The sequence below is a fragment of the Onychomys torridus genome, chromosome 10 (assembly GCF_903995425.1).
Source record: "Onychomys torridus chromosome 10, mOncTor1.1, whole genome shotgun sequence".
Lineage (NCBI taxonomy): Eukaryota > Metazoa > Chordata > Mammalia > Rodentia > Cricetidae > Onychomys > Onychomys torridus.
The window spans coordinates 55432685-55455378 of record NC_050452.1 but is presented as its reverse complement, the minus strand read 5'-3'; the positions used below and the strand labels follow the sequence as shown (position 1 = coordinate 55455378).

Here is a 22694-nt window from a genome sequence, read left to right as displayed (position 1 = left end):
GGATGGGATTTTCTGGCAAAGGAATAGACTTGCTCTCGCCTGTTATCTAGGCCTACGATGTGATGCACAGGGACAGTGAACCCCTCTGAGTAACAATGCGGTTGCTCACTTTAATAGTCAGAAACTTTGCTACCCACGAAAAAGATACATGGTTGAGAGGGGCCTCTATAGTGAATGCTAGTTCCTTACCTGTGGACCCACTTGAGAGAAAGAAACATTTATGCCCTGAATCCAGTATCTTTCCAGTGCTTGCACTCTATCTTTGAAAGAAATGGTATGTTCTCTTTGTTTAAAGAAGCTTGGGCCCAGCAATTTGTTAATTTGCCTAGTTTTATATTGTTATTTCTATAACACCGTCCACACTACCCACTTTAGTAACTGATTACTACCTTGTAATACCCTATAATTATTTAATAGACATACATTTTATTTCCTGTGCAAGGTGGTAAAGTTCCAGGAAAGGACTCTTAGCAGTATTAATAGCTTCAAGTGCTGACTTATTTGACTTTTGCAAGTGTTTCTTAGTCTGTTGAATCTCCAGCATATAATACTTTGCTTGGCATAGATTATGTGTTCAGTAAATATCAATTAGATGATACCTCCTGGAGAGTAGAAGACCAACTTGTTTACTTCACGGTTTCCTGGTGCCCTAACAGTACTGTCTACTCAGCAAACACATGACTTCATTGCTGTTCCTTTCAGCAAGCAAAATAGAATCTTAACTGTTACCCTGTAAGGAACTGCATCCCCACCCCCACCGACATAATGCCCCCAAGAAGTATGTCAAGGAACAATTGTGGATGGGTTGATTAGCCTCATTCTTATTCCTGACTCTCTTCTGCAGCGTGTATCTGCCTCTTTCACAATGAATGATATCTGAGGTTCTTCTGGTCAGGCTACCCAAGAAATTATTTTGGAAGCTGTCTAATTTGACTTTTTTGACTTCGGAAACAAAATAAACTCCAAGCCAACGGCAAAAAACAACACTAGGCAGACCCATGTTCTCGACAATCCCAGGTACAAGATCTTAAATAATTGTGTGTGTGTGTGTGTGTGTGTGTTCTGCACCTCCTTTTACAATTCCAAGGGTTCCTGAAGAAATGCTTTGGTATGGGTCTCTGCAGTATGTAGCTCACAGTTGAGTGCCATCATAGGGGTCACATCCCGAGCACTCCCACAAATAAAAAAGCAAAATAAAACAAACAACAACATAGTTCCAACCCAGTAATGGCAATTACTTAGATGAAACAGATTCTCATTCTTTCTCCTTTTAACCCAGTTAAATCTGTCCTGAGCAGAATTCGCAAGAGAATGAACATCTTGAATGTACAAAACTTTGCTTCATTGCAGAGAAGCGAAATGGTCAAGTAGTTGTGGCAACCTGTTCATCTGGCAGAGTCTACAGGAGAGGGTGGGACTAGAACAGTGTGGCGAGGACTGCAGGGAATGTCAGCACGGAGAACAGTCAAAAGCTAGAGCAAATTATTTGAACATTTCCATCCAGTAGTTGCTAAATCTGGCCGTGTCCATTTATTAGCTGTGGGACGGTGGGCTAAGTTATTTTAATATTTCAGGGCATTGATTTCGTCACTTGCAAAATGGCGATGAGAAGGCTGCGTTACACTATGCCGCTGTAAACTGCTTGCAGAAATTCCTAGCACGTTGGCACAGAGCAAGCGCTCTGCCAAATGTTGGTTAAGTAAATACAACGTTTGGCTGGGTTACCTTCCACTTCTACACAGCTGGTAACTAACCGGAAAGCCCCACCTACATCCAAGTTAGGGGAGGCCGCGGTTTCCTCCTGCAACGTTTTCCTGACCCACGCGGTAAAAGCACTTAAGAGGATCTGCGACATCGACACGCTTTCTCCAGGTCCCCAGGCTGCCCATCACCCGATCGCCGCGTGGGCGAGACACACAAACCTTCCTCCCGCTCAGGTTCCTTGGCTCACCGAGTACGGCCGGGCCGGCTGTTCCGGACCCCGCCCACCAATCTGGGAACGCCCCTAGGGGGCGGGGGTGGTGCTGGTGCTGGTGCTGGTGCCGAGGCGCCGCGCACGCGCAGTCCCGCCGCGTCGCGCCTGCGCTGTGGCCCGAGCTGAGGAAGGCGGGGGCTTGGTATGCGAGCTAGTGTGTGAGGGGAGGGAGGTGTCCCGGCCGAGCGTGGTACTACGGCGGGCGCGGGCCGGAGGGGGCGGGGGGATGCGCCGCGGCGGCGGCGCGGGTGCTGGGCTGGGGCTTGGCCGCGCCAGAGCAGCGGATCCCGGTGTCGCCGCGGCAGCTGCGCGGGTGTCGCGCCGGGTCGGAAGACGCCGTGCCACAGCGCTCCCCCACTTTTTTTTTTTTTTTTAAATAACCGGAACCAATGAACGCGGCGGGGAGCCGAGCTCCGCGGGCCGCCGGTGAAGGGAGCGGGCTAGCGCCCGGCGGGACTCCGCTTCCGAAGCGGCGGGGCCCGGGGCAGCTGGCGGCGAGCGAGTGGCCGGCGGCTCCCGTGAGCGCTCCTCCCGCCGCGGCCCCCGGCCGGGCCTCGGGCTGCTGCCGTCTCCGGCGGCGCTGGGCTTCGCTGCTGCTCTTCGGGCTGTTGGTGGCCGGCGCGGCGGACGGATGCGACCTGGTGCCCCGGCACCTCCGCGGGCGGCGCGCGTCGGGGTCGGCCGGAGCGGCTGCGTCTCCTTCGGCTGCGGCTGCGGCCGAGCGCCAGGCGCTGCTGACAGGTGAGGCCCGCGCGGTGAGCGGGCAGGCTTGGCGGGACCCCCCGGCCGGACCCCATTCCTCCCTCCACCCCATCCCCCCGAAGGGGCGCCCCGCGGTTGCCTTGGCGCCGGCCGTCGCACTTGGGACGCTTTTCCTTGTCCACCCGCCTGGCGCCTCGACTGCGGCTTCTCCGCCCTGTAGTGGGTTTCTGCGAGCTTCCCCGCTGAGCGATGCACGGGTTTCTTTTTCGTGCTGCCCAAGGGGCCTCTGGGGTCGGGGGTTGCGGGGGCGGCTAATGGCTCATCTCCACTCTTCCTAAAGCTGCCGAGGAAAGTAGGCGGTAGCAGCAGCCCCAGCAGCAATGCGGTATGGAGTCGGCCTCTGCTGCCTTTGCAAAGGCAGCTGGCAGCGTCTTACCGATTGAGAGCCCGGCTGAGCGCTCTGTCCCAGGGGAAGCTGCCGAGGAGATTCTTTGAGAGCCACAGCACCTAGTAGCATTAGTGGCTATGGAGAAGCGTCAAAGTCTGGTGTGTTTTTGTGGGCTACGAGGCCGTTTTTAAGGGATGGAAAGTATATGCTGTTTGAGAGCATCACTGGGCGAGAAAGGGTGGGTGCAGAAGGGCGCAGCAGGTAACCAGAAACACGCCTAAAATTTAACCTAGGGCAGGAGATTTGTGACGTGGATTTGGGCAGCATAGTTCTGAGGGAGTGCACCAGCATCTTTTAAATCAGAACGTTCTAGCGCTTACTGAAAACTTGCAAACATGTTTGGTAAGGTGAAGTAGAAAATTGTATGCTTTTAAAGCCTTCATTGTCTTATATAACTGATCTGCTGTGGTTTAAGCAATGATGTAGAAGGTCCTGAAATGATTTCCTGGGGCAAAGTGGTGGAGCTAGGGTAACTTTCTTTTTCTTCCTCCTGTGTTTATTTATTTTTTTTAAAGGTAGATCTCTAGATTTTCTGGAGGAATAGCAAGATTAAAGAGGAAGAAGAAGATGACCCACTATTAATTTAACTACCGTGATAGCCCAGGAGGCGCCTGGTAGTCCCTAACAGCTGCTCTGGGAAGTAAGTGTTCAGGAGACTTTAGATGGGAGCAGCTTTTCTTTAGTTCTGTGACAGGCTATTTCCTGTTGTAGAGAGAAGGATGTTGTCAGGCAATGTGGGAGTTGTAGGGTGTAGAACATAATGATCAGCTTATTTAAGGTACTCAAAAACTTAGCAGAGCTTGTTCAGCTGACACAGGGAACCCATCACTTGAATAAACGATTATAGAATGATCATCTTTAGGTATATAATACTGTGAGGGAGGGATAGATTGGATAGTTATTTTCTAATAAAAACGTGGCAAGTGTAGAAGGAGCAGTGATAAACTAGTTAAGTAGGACTGTGGGTTGAGGGCTTATTGACTCCCGTGGGAATGGAACACAATTGCTTTGGCTTCTAAGCTATAGGAGTGTAGTTTTTTTTTTTTTTTTTAAAGGAATGTTTGCTTAGTAGATAATTGCATAATGCCTTATCGGATGTAATTGGCAGAAAGGCAGTGAGCTAGGATTCTGGTGTCTATTGACTATTTTAACAAGTATGTTATGCTGAGAACATCGTATCAAGAAAATAAATGCAGATGGAATTTTAATAAGCTGAAACCCTTGTAATTTTCTCTGAAGTTAGTTGTGGCACAGTGGAAAAGACAAAGTGATTCTTAGTGGGAAAAATCAGACTCATCACACAAAGTGAATTTGTGTGATAGTGTTTTTACTAAAATTATGTTAACCTTGGAATTATTTCTGTTGACCTCAAGTTTTTTCCTTTTGTTCTAGTATTATTTTTAAAAAGTTAAACATTTCCATTTAAAGTTTCAGTTTATAAGACTGCATGGTACCCAAGTTGAATCATAGTAATTTTAATACATTTATATAAATATAGTCAGTAGGGCTGGCGTTTTGGGAATGTATATTGAAGACCATTTGTGCAATTAGAATACATTGAAGATTGCTCTGACTTCGATGGCAGTTGTTTTGAGGGCAGTTCTCTTTTTATGGTTCCGCTTGTTATATTAAGCCTGGAACATAAATTGATGGTATTTTACACTTCAGGAAGTGGAACCACTGACAAACCCACGGTACTGCCCGGTTATGTTCTAGACTCTGGTCATGGATGGATAAAGATATGATCATCATTTGTAAGAGAACTACCTTTTATGTGGATTTTGAAATTTGAAAATTTTTGAAAGAATTGTGAGAGAATTTTTCTTAATGGTTCCCAGTTAAAGCTGGCATTTCACTGTTGGTACTTCGTAAATTGACAGCCAAACCACTTTCTGTTTTCTTCTCCAGATTAGTATTTTTAATACTTAACTGTTAGACACGTCTTAGAAATTTGCCTCATTAACATAGTCTAAAAGACACCTTTTTATGGAAGCTTACCTTACAAAGGTTTTATGTTAGTGTATTTTAAGATTAAATTGTCTTTTCAATCTGGCTTGCCCTTTGTTTGGAGCAAGAAAAGTATTCTCACAGAGATAGGCATTGACACCATAAAAATTAATAGATCCATTGTCTTAAACGTTTTAATAATGTAGAACCAATATTTATAATATCACATGATAAAATTTTAAATTGTATGTGTGCATACACACACATATATTTAGTTAAAAAAGTAATTCAAATGATTGAAATCTAATTCAGATTAAGGATTGATGATTTGAAGCTGACAGATTATATTCTAAATTGGTACTTTTGTTTAACACATATAACATTAATGGATTGACCTTAGTGGGGAGTGGTTGAGATAAAAATATTGAAGTAATGGTTTTTGAGAAATCTTGGAAGGGCAAAAGTAAGCCCCCCACCCCATGCACGTATATATGTATGTGTATGTACACAAAATACAGTTTGGGAAATGTATAGAATAATTTAACACTATTTTTTTTTCACACACATGCACAGAGCTAACTAAGTGTTTCAGAATTTTAAAACAACCATTAGCTTTAAAAGGCTCTTAACATTCCTTTTTTTTTTTTTTGAGACAGAGTTTCTCTGTGTAGTTTTGGTGCCTGGCCTGGATCTGGCTCTGTAGACCAGGCTGGCCTTGAACTCACAGAGATCCGCCTGCCTCTGCCTCCCGAGTGCTGGGATTACAGGCTTGTGCTACTGCCACCTGGCTTTAGAGTAACATTCTTTAGTGTTTCAAGATTTTTACCATAAGATTTTTATCACTTCACTGATTTGGTATATTATTAGTATAAAATGAAAACTTTAGGATATATCTTTAGATGACTTAAAAATCTCAACAAAACCTTAAAATATTCTTAGTTGAAAGTATAATACCATTTAGAAGGGCTACTTTATCCAGAAGTGTTAAAAACACCCATGCTGCGGGGCTTCCACTAATTTAGATGAGAAATTTTCAGGTTACCATTGGAAAAATACTAATTCAAGCTTTTAATTGTCACTCACCTTGCATTCCCAAGACTTACCCAGTAGACACTACTTTCTTACTGCCATATTTGAGTGACTGGCTGGCTGGAGGGTGCTGTACATATGCCACCTTGAGTCATCACGCTCTTCACTAGGCTGGCCAGTGCTAGTGTTTACATTGTGACACAGTGTGTTTCCATGAGCCTTCTTTTGATGTCCTCCTGCTGTTTCTTTTTCTTCTCCAGTCTGTGGCCATTGCTGCGCTTACTTGTATTACTAGCCAGAGGACCTGCTTATATCTATTTGAGTTGCATCTATTCTGCATGTTTAAAATCAGTTATATCTTGTTTAGAAACATCTCATTCCTTGTTTAAGACTCTCAGGAATCCCATTGGTCACCGTTGAGGATCTCATAAATGCCAGTTGGAAATAAGGGTTAAGATTTAGCTTCTACTTGGGTTGGGTGGTGGCGGTGATGCAAGCCTTTAATCCCAGCACTTCTGAGGCAGAGTTAAGAGAATCTTTGAGTTGAGTCCAGCCTGATCTAAAGAGGAAGTTCTAGGAAGGCCAGGGCTACACAGAGAAACCCTTTCTTGAAAAGCCAAAAACCAAAAAAAAAAAAAAAAGCTTATTTTTATATAAAAAGAATAAACAAAGATAATTGCTGGTGACTTAATTTGTGGGTGGGGTTAATGCTAATGTTTTTAGGTAGTTTAGACTCAGAGTATCTACTATTTTGGATATTGGGTAGTCATTGTTAATATGTGAATACTTTTGGAGTTAAGCTTGGAGATACGTACTTATGCATGCAATAAAGTATAGACTGATTATGTTTAATAAGCTACTTTTGATATTCATTAGAATTTGGACCAAGTTAGGTACTTACTAGGAGATTATTTTTAATTTGATAAGTTTTGTCATCCAGTTACTGAATACATGTAAGAGATAGCAAACTAGGAATATGAAAGAATACACACAAGGGTAGACCCTGTGTCTGCTCACTGGGAGCCCAGGCTAGCGCAGGTTGGGGAATAACAGGTGCAGCATTAACTAAACTATTACTAGGTGTCTGTAAAGGGCTAACTGCTTCCTTCAGTCTTTTTAGATCTGAGACTAAATCTGTCAAAGCATTACTTTCATACAAAACACACAAAACACAAGACAGTGGATGCTTTATAACTATATGTTGTATATGCTTACACATCTGAACAACTGGAGGCCAACTTTGATTTTATAATGGAGTGCAAACTGTTGGGAAAAGGAAGAGGCTTCTGTAGAATTTGTGGTAGCCCCAAGTATATATAATATACTTCATGTAGAGGTGAGTGGAAGGGCCTTCCAAGAGGAGCAAATATGAGAATAAGGAGGAAGTTAACTGCCTAGGAGTGTAGAGGAAAGAAGAGGGTTGGGTCCAGATTATCAAGTGCTCCACAGTGTAGTTAGTGTATAGGGAAATGTCAGCATATCTAAAATTGGGTTTCTCAATCATGTGCTAGGGAATATGGGAAGCAATCAGAAAAATGTAAAATTTCTTCTTAGCACATTGATTTTGTTTGTTAACTTGGAAAGCTGACATGAAAAATTAATTTTGTAATTAAAAACATTTAAAAATACTACATGTGTACATAAATCTGGAGAATGTAAAGTCGCTTTAATGTTTTAGGGCAAATCAGAGGACATTTTGAATAACCCAAGAGTTTTGTTTATAAACTCTTGGAATTCTGAGTCTTTTAACCTGTCATCAAGGGGGAGAGGAACTGTGATATGTGAGCATGAGGCTGGCCTGTGTTTGAGAAAAGGAGTTCTGGGTGGGTGGAAGTGGGCGGACGAAGGTGGTGAGAGGACAGGTAGGAAGCAGTGCAGGAGAGGACCTGAGTTACTCGGTGGCTCTAAAAACACTTGCAAGAAGCTTTAGAAAGTTAGTTTTAGTCTTGTGTTAGCCAGGAGCCTGGCTCTTTCTTATCTTTTAATCTCAGAGTTTCTAGAATGATTTAAATTAGTACAAACCTTTGAAAACGCCTAGAAGGAACATAGTGTCTTTTTCACTTCAAGTGTGTCTATTTGTCACTTCAAAGTTCGGTATTGTGTTTATGATTTGGCTTCTTTGATGATTTGTGAAGTTGTTAACAACAAAATATCCCAAATATATTTGCTAACTGTCTGATAAACCCAAAACACTGATAGCTAAAGATAATATATTTGCATGTTTACATAAAGCCTTGTATTCTGTATTTCAGTATTTTTTAAATTCTGTATTAAAGAATGACTGTGTCCAGCTTGAGCTGGTACCATGTATTAGCATGTTCTCTGTCATCTAGAGTCTCCTCTAGAGCAACTGAGTCTTCTGAGTACTGGCTTATTATTTTTTTCAAAATTCACTGTTGAACTTCCTGTGTGAGGTTCAAGCCTGGTTTGTAGATGATCATCTCTTAACACCAAACTTCAGTGGGTTGTTTTTCCCTTCTCCATTTTGATCTTAGTCTTTCTTGACATATTCTAGTCTGACTTTGAGTAACCACTTTCCTTGACAGGAGTCTTTGTTGCTGATTGTAAGGATGGTTCTCTCCTAAATCACAGTTCTCAATCTTGTGTTCTTCCAGCTGAACATTTATTTCCTCCTCAGGGAACTTCATTACTAGGAAAGTTCTGCTGGAGTTGGGAACCCCAGGCCAATGATTGATTTGACTTCTGGCTTTTTTTCATTTGGCCTTTTCAGAGTTACTGCACAGCCATCAGGGCTACCATCCCCAGAATCATTTTCTTTCAGCCAGGCTTTGCCAATCATGTAATTTTCAGGGAACTTATTTTGGATTAAGGATAAAGGCTTTTTCAGGATGTTAATAGTGAGGATTGAGTGGTCTTAAAGAGAGGGGTGACCAGCTCTCCCTGTTCCAGCTTTTCCCACAGGTCCAGGGCACCTCCCAAACCCGACTAGCAGTTTCCTGGGATGGGCCTGCTCTGAGTGCTTGCATATGAGTTGATCTTTATGTGTGCTGCAGATCTTGGCCCCTGTGCAACTGTTTGCCTCCAGTTATTTTCGCTTTCTCTGTCTCTCTCTGATCTTCTTGAACTTGCCATTATGTAAATGAAACACTTCAAAAACTCTTACTGAATTAAGTGCTGGGTTTTTTAATTTAAAAATACTGGCAGTGAATCTTATTTACATGATTTCTGAATATTAAAAAAATAATTTAAAAAAATCCTTGGAGTGATTTGTATTTGTCAAGTGTTTCTCAGGGGGTGAAAACAGATTTTCAGTGCTTGAATTTCTGTTCTTTCTTTGACAGACAGGGTCTTGCTATGTAGCTTGATCTAGTCTTTTTAAATTTTCTGTAGGCTAGTCTTGAACTCCAGATGCTTCTTCGAATCCAGCTCCCCGCTCCCCAGTGCTGGGGTCACAGTGTGTGTGACCAGACCTGCTCCTTTTTTGAAGTTCTCATCTTCTGTTCAACATTGTACGTTTTACAGATCTGTGTTTTCTCCCTCTACTGTTTCTCTTTCCTTTTAAAAACATGTGATACCAAGTCCCTAAATGATCTTGATCCGCCTCCTTTATTCTTTTTTCCACCAGTAAAGGACTGATTTTTCCATTAAAGACAGCGTAAGTTTCTCTGTCTCTTCATTCTGGTCACCTTTGAGCTCTTCTGCTTTGCATTTGTGAATTTGCTGTCTGTGTGCATTCAGACCATGGCATTTCAAGAATGGGTCTGAGGAAGGACTGAAGAGAAGTAAAGGAAAAAGCCAGTTTTTAGTGGGTGTTTGTGTTTGTGTAAAATTTCACATGCTATTTAACGACTGTTGTTTGGTAGCCATGACTCGAGGAACTGGGGATATAAAGATGCTGCAGTTTGCCTTTGAAAACATTATTGTAAGAACAGTAAACCTGAAACTTGCCTGGGAATGTATTTGCACAGTATAAGAAAGGGTTAATTTTGTAGCTTATCTGTTTACATTGTTTACTAGGAATACACTAGAGATATCTGTACTTTAGTGTTCTTTGTCAGCGTTTTTCAGAACCCTCAAGATGTTGAAACAACTTAAATGTCTGTTGATGAAGAATGGATGAGAAAGTGTGACATGTATATACATATAGAGAGCGGGATACTAATGTTTGTTGATGGAAAAATGGATAAAGAAAACGTGACATCCTTCAGCCATTGAAAGAAGAAAATTCTGCTATTTGTGGCAGTATAGATGAATCTGGAAAGCATTCTGCTAAATAAAATAAATCAGAAATAAATCAGACATCAAAGGATAAATACTGCCTGGTCTCACTTGTGTGGGTTCTAACACTGTCAAATGTAGAATGGAGGTCTCCAGGTTACTTTAGATTTTGTAAGAGAGTACATCATAAATAGTCTTATCTCATACCAAAAGTAAAGGTAAAGATGTGAGTTGATACATTGACCAGCATGATAATAATGACTGTTTCACACTTACACCCTTATCAAATCAAATGGTACACCTAAAATAGCTATATACACTTCAGTTGTCAAGTCCATTGGCCTTTGAATTACATCTTCATTTTCTTTGTTATTAATCAAAATTTGCTGTGAAATATCCTGAAGTTTTTTGTGTTTTTTTGTTTTTGTTTTTGTTTTTTTTTTTTTGAGACAGGGTTTCTCTTTGTAGTTTTGGAGCCTGTTCTGGATCTGTAGTCTAGGCTGGCCTCAAACTCACAGAGATCCTCCTGCCTCTGCCTCCTTCCTGTATGCTGGGATGAAAGGCATGTGCCACTACTGCTTGGCATACTCTGAAGTTTTAAAGATCATTCCTATGTAATATACAGATTCTGAAGCCCAGTGATATATCTGTAGTGTGCTGCAAAAAGTCAGTATTCTCAGCAAGTGGGAATTTGTGTTTGTGCTTTGTTTTGGGAATATTCCTTATTGGATGGAATGTGTTTTTAAGATTCATACAGGGTATAAGTTTGTTCTTTTATGTAATGTGATTTGATTAAAACTACTGCCTGGTTGGGGATTTAGCTCAGTGGTAGAGCGCTTGCCAGGCAAGGCCCTGGGTTCAATCCTCAGCTCAAAAAAAACAAAAACAAAAACACCTACAGCCTGTAGACCATGGTGGATTTTTATCAGTTTGAGTCTCGATCTGATAGTGGTTTATAATTATAGGTAGGTGACTTAGTGTGTTAGCATCTGTATTTCTATATCTTTGGAATGGGGTTTAAAGAACAAAGAGGTAATAGTCTGCTTAATATAGAGCCTGACAAATGTAAGTACTCAGTTCTTTCTTTTTTTTTTGAGCCAAATTTTTTATTACTCATTTCTTGCACTTGAAGTACTCTTCGATGACATCCTTGGCCTGAGATTCTTTGTGATAGTCCTTAACCACCACACACCTACAACCAACCACTTGCCATGGTTTCCCCTCTCAATCAGTTTTACAGAGGCCTACCCATTCCCCTAGCTTCTTGTTGTCATCAACCTTAATTAGGTTGATTTGGTGCTCAGCACAAAGTGCCTCCACCAACTTGACATACATAGGCTCATCCAATTGGATGCAAGAGATGGGCTTGTCTAAAGCTTCACAGATGCCATGTGCTAGGCCATCGAGGATGAGGGCGGTCTTCAGCGTCTCTTGTAGCGCAGTCTTGATGCCCATTACACCTCCAGCAGCAATGCCTTCCTCAGCCATGGCGGTGGATTACGGGTGAGGCTGAATCTTGAATGCACCCAAGCCTCCGCCTCTGTGCAATTCGGCAGCAGCAGGGGAAAAATTACTCAGTTATTTGTAAAGCTGTTCCTCCCTTTGTCCATATATACTGATGAGACATAGTTGTAGAAATGTGCCGAGGCTTGCTGAGTATTAGTAAGGTACTTTTTGTTACATTTATGTATTCATCAGGGCAGTCCTGGGAATTGGACACATGGTCTGGCCTGCTACTACAAAACTGCACTCCCATCCATTTTGTCACATTGAAAGTAAATGGAATGTGAGGCTGGGGTAATAGCTCAGGCTGTAAGGAAGTTGACTGTAGGCATTTGTCTGCAAATGTTCCATCGCCAGAACTGGTGTAGAATCACTGCTTGTGGTGGTATGTACTTGTTACCTTGTTACCCCAGCACTAGGGGGTAGAGACCTGTGAGGATACTGGGGTTAGCTGGCCTACTAGCCTAGGCTACTTAGTAAACACTGGTTCAGAGACAGACATTATATCAAAAAAGTAGGTAGATGGAGCCTCTGGAACAATAACCAAGATTAACTTCTATCCTGTGTGCATACATGAATACTCTCTTGTACACACGCACAAGCACACATGCTTGTGTGGGCACACACAGAATAAATGACAGTATTGTTTAAGACACTTCTGTGATCTAAATGATCAGATTGTTAGTGGTCCAAAACTGACTCTAGCTGTGATTACAGGCAGAACTGGTACACTATTAAGCCATTCAGAAGGAAGCCCACCCTGGCTAAGGAGCTGTTGGCAAATGGTGCCTGGGAAAGACAGCCAGTGTTCATTGGGGTGACTCCTAGTAGGGCACCCCTGCATCAGTGGATGCCATGTGAGAATGTGGGGAGCATGAAGTGGATGCTGTGAGATATTAAAAATCATTCTATGAAGGAAGTGTGAAGTTGGCAGGAGGACTTGTTGGGGGAAGTTAGAGAAACTGATCATAGTGCATTGTATACATGTATGAAATTCTCAAAGACTGAGTTACAAGATTGTAGAAAAATGGTGCTATTTATAGGCAGTGAAATCATAAAGTACTGGGGTGTTTTTTAGGACTCTTTAGCTAAGCTATTTTATATGTATTTTATATTATTGTTTGTGGTGCTGAGGCTTGAACCCAGGGCCTTGCACGTGGTAGGCAAGCATTCTAGCACTGAGCTACATCCCCAATTGCCTTTGTTATTTTAGCTAACCAAAAGGCTTTATGGTATTTTGTAGTTGAAATGTCAGCAATCAAAACTCAATTTCTGAGCTTAAAAGTTAATTACAGAAAATTTAAAAAATAGGAAAGATTAAACTAGAAAACATATTTACCTTGACAACTGGCAATAACTCTTCAGGCAATTTATTTATTTTTTTACACTCTTAAAAATGCATTTTTATATGTAATAACCTCAGGAGGTGATTTTAAAAATGTATTTTTGGAGTTGGAGATTTGTCCCAAGGGCCTTTTCAAGCTAAGCATGTGCTTAGAGTAATTTTAAATGTGAAGTCAGTGAATACTTGGATGTCAAGTGTATCATATAGGCTTATTAAAAGTGTTGAGAACATTGATGAATAAGATTATAAGGCTCTTGTTCTCAGAGCTTGTGTTAATATTTAAATTGGGACAATAATTAATATTTTAAAACTATGAGACATACCTACTAAGGAACAAAAGAGAATACTTGAAATAGAAAATATTGTGGATGAGATGGTGTGGGGGCTCCTGTTAATTTAGGTGGGTGGGCTAGTTGGAGAAGCTTTTAAGAAATTCATATAAAAAAATTACATCCTCTATCTCCCTCTCCCTCTCCCCTTCCTCCAGTTGCAGGGATTGAACTGAAATTGTCAGGTTTGGCAGCAAGCACCTCTACCTGCTGATAGCTCACTAGCCAGAAAGTCATGTTTTAGTAGAGTATTTAAATTTACTTTTAAAATATTTTTGGTGTGTGTGTGTGTGTGTGTGTGTGTGTATTTGTGCATGTGGATCTTGTGCCCCTCTGGATGGAGGCCAGAAAAGGGCGTCAGATCCCCTGGAGCTGGACTTCCTTGCATGGTGAGCTCTCCAATCAGGGAACTAAACACAGGCTGTCTGCAAGTTTGTACTCCTAACTACTGATCCAACTTTCTTGCTCCCTGAAGATCATATATATTCTTTTTGTTTTGTTTTGTATTTTTGAGACAGGGTCTTACTGTGTATCTGGCTGTCCAGGAACTCACTGTGTAGACCAGGCTGGCCTCAAACTTGAATTTAGGTGATCTGCCTGCCTGTGCTTCAGGGGTCCTTGGATTAAAGGCGTGCACTGGCTTAAGCCCATATTTTTAATATAGTATTTGAAGGACTAGTCATTGCAGAGTTGAGAGATAGAATACCACCTAGAGGTAATAGTCAGTTAGAGATCCTGAGGCAAGAAAATTTGAATTATAAAAACATCCATTTTGGGTAGGAGAGATGGTTCAGTCAGTAAAGAGCACCAGTGTGAAAAGCTGGGCATGGCAACATGAGTGTAATACCAGATCTGGGGAGGTGGAGATTGGCAGATCCCCTGGAGTTCATTGGCAAGCCAGACTAGCTGAACCATGGACTCCTGGTTCAGTGAGAGACAGTGTCTCAGAAAATCAGGTGGAAAAGCAGTTGAGGAAGATACACTCAACCTCTAAGCTCACAGCACAATCCCATGTGTATTTCACCCCATGTGTATTTCACATGCCTGCATGAACATGCTATCAGAGAGAGAGAGAGAGAGAGAGAGAGAGAGAGAGAGAGAGAGAGAGAGAGCAAGCGCAAGCGAGCTGCTTTGTCTGAGCATATTTAGAGGGGGAAGATCAGGCTGAGATCTGGCTGCCTAAGAGAGTAGGACCAGATGGTACAGAACTTTGTAGATCTTTCCCCACGTTGGGCTTTTTCAGAGGGTGATGGGAAGCAGTGAAGAATTTTAAGGAGGGAAGAGAAATGATAGAACTAATTTTGTTGTTGTTTGGCCTGCACAGTTTTTTTAGGCTGTAATAGAAAATATATAAAATAAAACTACTTTTAGCCGGGTGGTGGTGATGCACGCCTTTAATCCCAGCACTCGGGAGGCAGAGCCAGGCGGATCTCTGTGAGTTCGAGGCCAGCCTGGGCTACCAAATGTGTTCCAGGAAAGGCACAAAGCTACACAGAGAAACCCTGTCTTGAAAAAACAAAAAAACAAAACAAAAAACAAAAACAAAAAAAAAACCCCTACTTTTAAGTGTATGTTTTTGGTGCTGTTGCTTTTAAATTGTTGGTTATCAGAACTTTTTTTGTCTTAAAACTAAAGTTATACCTGTTAATTTTATTTCCCCAACTTCTGGTAACTGCCATTATAAATTTTTGTTTCTGTGAATTTGTTTACATTAGGTACTTGATGTAAGTAGAATCCTACAGTATCTGTAAAATTGTTACTAAGTTGTTAGTTGATTGAATGTCCTCAAGGTTTATCCTTGTCAAATGTAGTAACATTTAACAGAGTTTCTTAAGGCAGACACTTTATTTTATATACAGACCCCATTTTCTCCACCCACCCATCCACTCACCCACTCTCTCATCTATCTATCCACTCATCTATCCACCCACCCGCCCGCCCGTCCGTCCGTCTGTCCGTTCATCCGACACGTTTTGCCTGATGTAAGTAATGTTAGCAATATGTATGTGCTGATTTCTCTCTGATACCCTATTTTCAGTTCTTTTTACTAGATAGCTAGAAATGGGATTGCTGCATATGTGTTGCTTTTACTCTTTATTTTCTTGGCTCTTTATGCTATTTTATAAGTGATTAGCACCATTTACAAGCCTGCCCTTGGGAAGTGTGCAGGGTTCCATGTTTTGCATGAATTCTGTTTAACCTCAGTTGGCTGCTGTTTGTAGGTGATGGAATGTTGCTGGGAAGCCTGGTCTAGGCAGGTGGATACCCTGTCCATTGGGAGTGTTGTAGAATTTGAGGGAATAGGAAGAATTTAGGTAGTTTGGAGTTAGAATTGATTTGGCTTGTGTGTGGATTGGGATGCAGCTGTGGCAGTACCAGGAAACACAGACGGTTCTTAGATTGTGCACTTGAAAGTTCCTGAAGCCTTGTGTGGTGTTCATCATTCTGACGCAGTGTTCCTAGTGAACCCCAGCATATTTCTTCTCATGCCTCATAGGTCAGGCCAGTTTGTTACCTTTGTTTGGGACGAACATGTTTCCTCCTCCTACAGCTGGGAGAAGGGGCTCACTTTACCATGCATGTTGTGTCTGTCTCCTGTCTGATTCTTTGAGGAAAAAGGAGGGAGGAATGGCACTCACACAATTAGTTTTCTGAGCTTTGGAAAAGTATTGTGATTTTTTTTTTTGGGGGGGGATAGTTACTATGTAGGGCTGTTGTGAAGATTATATAAGGTGTTTTACATTATCAAGGGAATGCCCAGTTAACAGCATTTTTGCTTAACTTTTTCCACTTCAACCATTCCCCCCCCCTCGTGTGTGTGTGTGTGTGTGTGTGTGTGTGTGTGTGTGTGTCTGTCTGTCTGTCTGTCTGAACTCATAGAGACCTGCCTGCCTCTGCCTCCTGAGTGCTGAGATTAAAGGTGTGCGCCACCACCGCCTGGCTTCCATGTTTGTTTTAAACTCAGTCATTGGGGCTAGATGAAGCAATAATCTTGTAATTGTCACTGGCTTCTCTTAAAGGTCATGTTCAGTAGTAAAACTTAATTTTTTCCATGTCACTAATTAGATCTAAACTTGGTGTGAGGTTTCTGAAGGAGACAAACTGTTGATCTGTATATCTCAAGTATATATCTGGAAAATTGGGCTCTCTTATTCCTTTATTCTTTGCTTTATGTTTTGTTATCTTGGATTGTCCTGTCTCTCAAAGACCATTCCATATATTTGTAATTGAATTGGTGAATATTTGTTGGGAATATTTTGTGTTCAGTGCACTGCTTTGAAAGTTGAAGGTATAGCAATGGGCAACATTTGACATGGATCCTACTTGTCTGTGGTTTTCTTTCATATAGTCTTCCCAGTTATCCTCAGTGATATGTGACTACTTGACTTGTATCTATTAGAGTATTTTTAAAAAGTTGTTCCAGCCAGGCGGTGTGGCACACGCCTTTAATCCCAGCACTTGGGAGGCAGAGCCAGGCAGATCTCTGTGAGTTCGAGGCCAGCCTGGGCTACCAAGTGAGTTCCAGCAAAGGCGCAAAGCTACACAGGGAAACCTTGTCTCAAAAGAACCAAAAAAAAAAAAAAAAAAAAAAAAGTTTTCCCACAGCTCATAAGTACTTAACGACCTGAAAGTTTGCTTTTGGAGTCTATTGTGGCTCTTGATACCTGTATCATCATTAATGATTTATCTATTTTTTGACAATGTTCAGTTTTTAAGAACAGGTGGTCAGGTAGTCTGGAATATAGTATGATTTAGTTATTGGCATCTGCTCCTACTTGATCTATATTTAGTGATACATGAAAGTTTTGGAATGTCATACTTTGAGGAAGAACTGTGTAACTCATCTTTATTTGTGACTGCTAGCTTCTAGTAGAGAAATGTTGTGGGATCAACTTTCAGTTTTCACTTATATAAACTGAGTGGCTGTGACTAATATATTACTCATTTGTCTTAAGTCATGAACTTGGATAAGCTCCTTTTTATGAGTCTAGGGTAATTACATTGGTGTGATTACTTAAAAGCCTGGAATTTTACTCAACTTGTAGTGTTGCAGACTTCAAAAGACATTTGATTAAGTGCTGGTTAAGGGGCCGGATAGATGACTCCACAGTTTAGAGCACTTACTGTGCTTGCAGAGTACCTGGGGTTGGCTCCCTGCACCCATGTCAGGCGGCCCCTAACTGCCTTTAATTCCATTTCCAGGGGATTTGATGCCCCCTGGCCTCCTCAGGAACATATAAGCACCTGGTGCCCATAAACTTACCCAGGAACACACACATGCACATAAAAATAAAAAGATATTACACTTAATGTAACATAAAAAGTGCTAGGTATATGAATTTAATAGTTATAAGCTCTCTATTAGGCATCTATAAAGTTACATTTTGCTCCTTAGTTTGAGGGTATGTGAAACAATGTTATGTGCTAGCTTTTTACATTCTAGAACACTACTAGAAAACTAAAGTCATAATCTCTTCTCTCATGGTTTCATCTTTAATATTCTTATTATTGTTGTGCAATTTTAGCTTTTTGCACTCAGAACAAATTGGCACTTTGCTCATTTATGACTGCCAGTGATCTCAGGATTCAGTTTCTTGACTCCTTTAACTAAAGCCAAGCAGCATCTTGCTTTTTATTTATTGATATTTTTACTTATTAACAGTATCATTTATACAGGTCACAGTGGTTAATTTCTTGAGTTTTGTAAAAAGCATGTACATGTGCTTTACATTAGGATCAACTTTAAGATCCTACATAAACCAGAATTAGAGCCCAGATATATTAATTTTGACATTTAGATTGTTGCCATGGTCTATTTATTTAAGATGGGATCTTGCTGGGTTGTCTAGGCTGTCCTTAGACACCTGTTCAGATGATCCCCTGTCTGTACATCCTGAGTGGCTGGGACTTTAGATGACTTGCCAATCACTCACTGTACTGGCTGCTGCAATATAGTTATTTACTTATTTTTGAGACAGGGCCTCTCTGTGGAGTCCAGGTTGGCTTCAAAGTGGTGAATCTTTTACCTTAGTTTACTGACTGCTGAGATAGCAAGTGCGCACTACCATGCCTATGTATGCCTGTGTATATAGTAGGATGCATCTTAAAATCTTGCAGAAACATGCGAATAAGGTGGTCTTTTCAGTTTCATAGTATAAATATTTATGTTTATATACTTTCTTATAAAATTATCTGGTAGCTTTTGTAGTATATTGAGAGTTTAGCTTTACATTTTAAATCTTTTAAAGTTGATTTTCAGATAGGTAGCTAGTAATGATAGATTCACCGTCGATCTTGAATATTAAGATTCTAAAAATTAGGAGAATTTTTCTTCATGTTCTAAATTGGTAAATGAGTAAAAGATACTAAGGCACTCCTAGGGTGTATAATTTATAATGTGAATGTATGAACTCTATTCAGAGGTAAGAAATCTGCATTCAGTCATCTGTCTTGCAGTTCTAGATGAAGAGCAGCTGTTTTTACTTAAATACCAATTCCAAAACTAGTGTGTTTAGAGAAAGTCTTTTCTTAATCATAATGAAGATCTTTATCATAACAAAGTTTACAATTAAGTTACCAAGATCTTTTGGGTAAGTGGGCTTCAGAGGGAGAGTCTACAAGCCACAAGACCTTCATCTTTGTATTTGTTAAAAGATGCCATTGGAAAGAATAATTTGCAAGTTCTTAATTTGTAATTTAGATAAGTTAATTTCCATTTTTTGTTTGTTTTTTTGGTTGTTTTTTGAGACAAGGTTTCTCTGTGTAGCCTTGGCTGTCCTGGAACTCACTCTGTAGACCAGGCTGGTCTCAAACTCAGAGATCTTCCTGTCTCTACCTCTGAGTGCTGGGATTAAAGGCATGGGCACCACCATCTGGTTTATCCTTTTATAATAAGAAAGTGTTCACATTGTGTCACATTTGAAATGAGTACCCTCTTCTCCCTTTCTTTTAAAGTTTTTTAGTGTACATACTACATTTTATGTTCACTAAATAGTACATTATGGTACCTTTCGGCATCTAATCTATTGAAAAGTTAGGAAGCTTTTGTTCTTGATATTGTTAATTCCTACTTCTTAGGCTGAGCAGTGGCCTGGAGTATGGCTGTTATTTTGGCTGAAGAAAACGATAAAACTTTGGGTAAATTCTGTTATTAAGTCTTTGACTATGTCTGCTAGTATGGCTGAGACAGTAGCTGTTTACTAAACATGAAGTATTGGTTGAATTAGAATTCTTCCTATGGGGATCTTTTGTGTCAGGTGACATGTGGTGTTGGGCATTCTGATTGATCTTCATTCCCGCTCTTTAGATAGCTCTTTGGGTTGTAGCCCTCAACCAGCTTTCAGACACAAGGGTCTGCTTTTAAGACCAGCTGTCCTTACCTGCATTTCTTTTACAGGCAAGATTGCAGTTTATTTTTACTAAATGATCAGGGTTGAACCCAGAGCTGTGAACAACTATTTTCTTTCTATGTTGTGTCCCTAGCCTTAGATTGCACTTCCTACCTTATTTTCCTACTGATCTCTAAATCTCTTTTCTAGTCATTTTCTTGTTTATTCTGATGGTAGTGGGAGTGGCTAAAAACTACAGGGTTTTCATGAACTAGAATTGTCATTACCAAGAATATACTGAATTTCATAATTATTTTATACAACTCATAACTAACTGCCTTTGCTTAATGTATTTGCTAAACAATAGTTTTTGGTTAAAGTAATATAGTCTGAATATCTACAGTAGTAACATGGAAGGAAACTGCTGCTGGGCTGAGTTTTATAGAGAGTACAGAGTCAGTCTCTCTCTCATATCTCTTAGACCTTTTCTTAATTCTGTTTTAGCCCATTTCGTCTAGTTCATTTTATACAGTGTTGGTAAATCCTATGTTGACTTTTTAAAGATTACAGAATATATTTTCACAAAATCTCCTATCTACATACTTCCCCAAAACATGTCTTTATTATAATCTATGGTATAGTTTGGTCTTAAATGCCTCTCAAAGGCTCATGTATTAATGTTTTGTTCCTCAGCCCCAGATATTATTAGTAGATGATAGGACCTTTAGGAGGTAAGATTGGTGAAAGTCAAGTCATTGGTGCATGCTCTTTAATGGGATTAAGATTCATTGGTTTCTTTTTCCCTCTGCTTGCCTTCATGATATTTTCATCATTGTCCCACCATGTGTCCCCTGCCAGGAGATGCCATCTCACCATAGGCCTCAAAGCAATTTGGTTCATTGACTCCAGACTGGAACTTCTGAAATGCTGAGCCCAAACAAACTTCCCTTCTCATAACAGTGATTGTCTCAGCTATGTTGTTATATAATGGGAAGAAGCTGACTTTTGACTGTATAGCTCGAGGGAACTACATTGTTGTGGAATATTAGTTTAAGATGTGTTACATTTGTTTATGCTGTGGAATATTTATTTAATGACACAAAGATGTGCTGCATACTTTTATGTTGCATTTGTTTAACTCTGTAAAGCTGTGTTACTTTGCCTGCCTAAAACTTCTAATTGGTCTAATAAAGAGGTGGACGGCCAATAGCTAGGCAGGAGAGGGATAGATGGGACTGCCAGGCAGAGAGAAAAAATAGAAGGAAGAATCTAGGCTTGAAAAAAGAGCAGTGAGAAACAAGAAAAGGAGAAGGAATAGAGGATGCCAGGGGCCAGTCACTTAGCCACACGGCCAGCCACAGAATAAGATGGAAAGAAAGATACATAGAATAAAGAAAGATAAAAAGCCCAGAGGCAAAACATAGTTAAAGAGAAATGGGATAATTTAAGTCAGAAAAGCTGGCTAGAAACAAGCCAAGCTAAGACCAAGCATTCATAAGTAAGAATAAGTCTCCATGTATTTATTTGGGAGCTATGTGCAGGCCTCCAAAGATTAAAACAAAAGCAAAAACAAAACATAACTTGACAATTCAGATAGGGCTTTCTAATCTTGGATCTGTGCTTGGTATTTATCATAATTTTGGAAAAGCTTGCCTTTTTTCAGGTAATTATTTTCTCTTGTTCTCTTTGGCATTCTTCCTAAGTATTTGCTAGAATATTTGATATTGTGTCATAACTGTGGGGCAAAAACATTTCCCTCTTTTGATACATTTTTCTTCTTTTTGCTGTAGGTTGGATGATTTCTACCAAAATATCTCATATTCACTGATAATGTTATAGAAGAAATACTTCATTTTTGAAGTTATGATTTTCTTTCTTTAATTTTAGTATTATTATTTGACTTGTTTCTGTCTGCTAAAATCCCTTGGCTGCTCATTGTGCTGTATATGGATTCTAACATTGGAATTTTCCTCTTGATCTGTTAACATTTAAGTGACAGTCATGTAGATGTAATTCTGAACAGTCTTATTAAATAAGAAACACAGAGCCAAATGCAGAGTTAAAAGCCCGGAGATCAAGCAGCAGCCAAGAGCTAAGACTGCCTTCTTACCCCTCAGTGTCACCGTCGTCCTTCTCCTGAGAAAAGACCTTCTTCCTATGTGTCTGTATTTTTATTGACTTTCTGTTCTGCCTTCTCATTGGTTTTAAACCCAACCACATGACCTCTTTGTCACTGCCTGTCTATACAGACCTCCAGATCTCTGTAGTTGGTATTGAGATTAAAGATGTTTGTCTCCAAGCTGGCTGTGTCCTTGAACTCACAGATTGCCTGCCATGTGATCGGATTAAAAGTGTGTGCTACCACTGCCAGTCTTCTGCTTAATGGCTTGCTCTTAGCTTTGACCCCCAGGCAACTTTATTTATTAACATACAAATAAAATCACATTTCAGCACAAATAAAATACCACCATACAGTCATTTTAGATAATGCTAACATTTGGCTCATCTTTGTTTTTGGTTTTCTTGTTTGTTGTATATGTTGAAAATGGTTTATTTTCTTGTATGTCTTCATACTTTGTGATTGAATGATAAATACAGTTGAGAAAGTTACCTTTGTGTAGAAATGGACTCTCTGATAGGCTGAGTCAGTTTGTTGTTAGTTGAGCTCCTGTGGCTTTACTGTTACTGCTTATGGCGCCCCACTCATCTGTGGTGAGTTGCTGTATTTTAATGCTTTATGTGGCCTAGTGCACATTCTTGCTGTGCCAGCAATTTTGCATTATGACAGGGGTTTTCACTGTGTCACAGGAGTGGAATAATTTTTGATTTTCCTGATTGACCTTCAGTCTTATGTAAGACTTTAATTCACTCCCCAATTATACCGTGCAAGACTTCAAAGTGTAGTTGA

The 22694-nt window shown here is 40.6% G+C and overlaps 1 protein-coding gene and 1 pseudogene across 2 annotated transcripts in view; one reads left to right on the top strand and one right to left on the bottom strand.

Moving 5' to 3' along the window:
* The first annotated feature begins 2201 nt into the window (after window positions 1–2201).
* Window positions 2202–22694, top strand: part of Stim2 (stromal interaction molecule 2) — a 121929-nt gene continuing 101436 nt past the window's right edge. Inside the window, exon 1 of one of the 2 annotated variants that reach the window (XM_036200909.1) lies at window positions 2202–2716. In XM_036200909.1, coding sequence (XP_036056802.1) covers window positions 2365–2716 — 352 coding nt within the window. In that variant the 5' untranslated portion in view covers window positions 2202–2364. The remainder of the gene's footprint in view (window positions 2717–22694) is intronic. The other variant, XM_036200910.1, reaches the window with a different exon arrangement.
* Window positions 11394–11802, bottom strand: LOC118592157 (annotated as a pseudogene).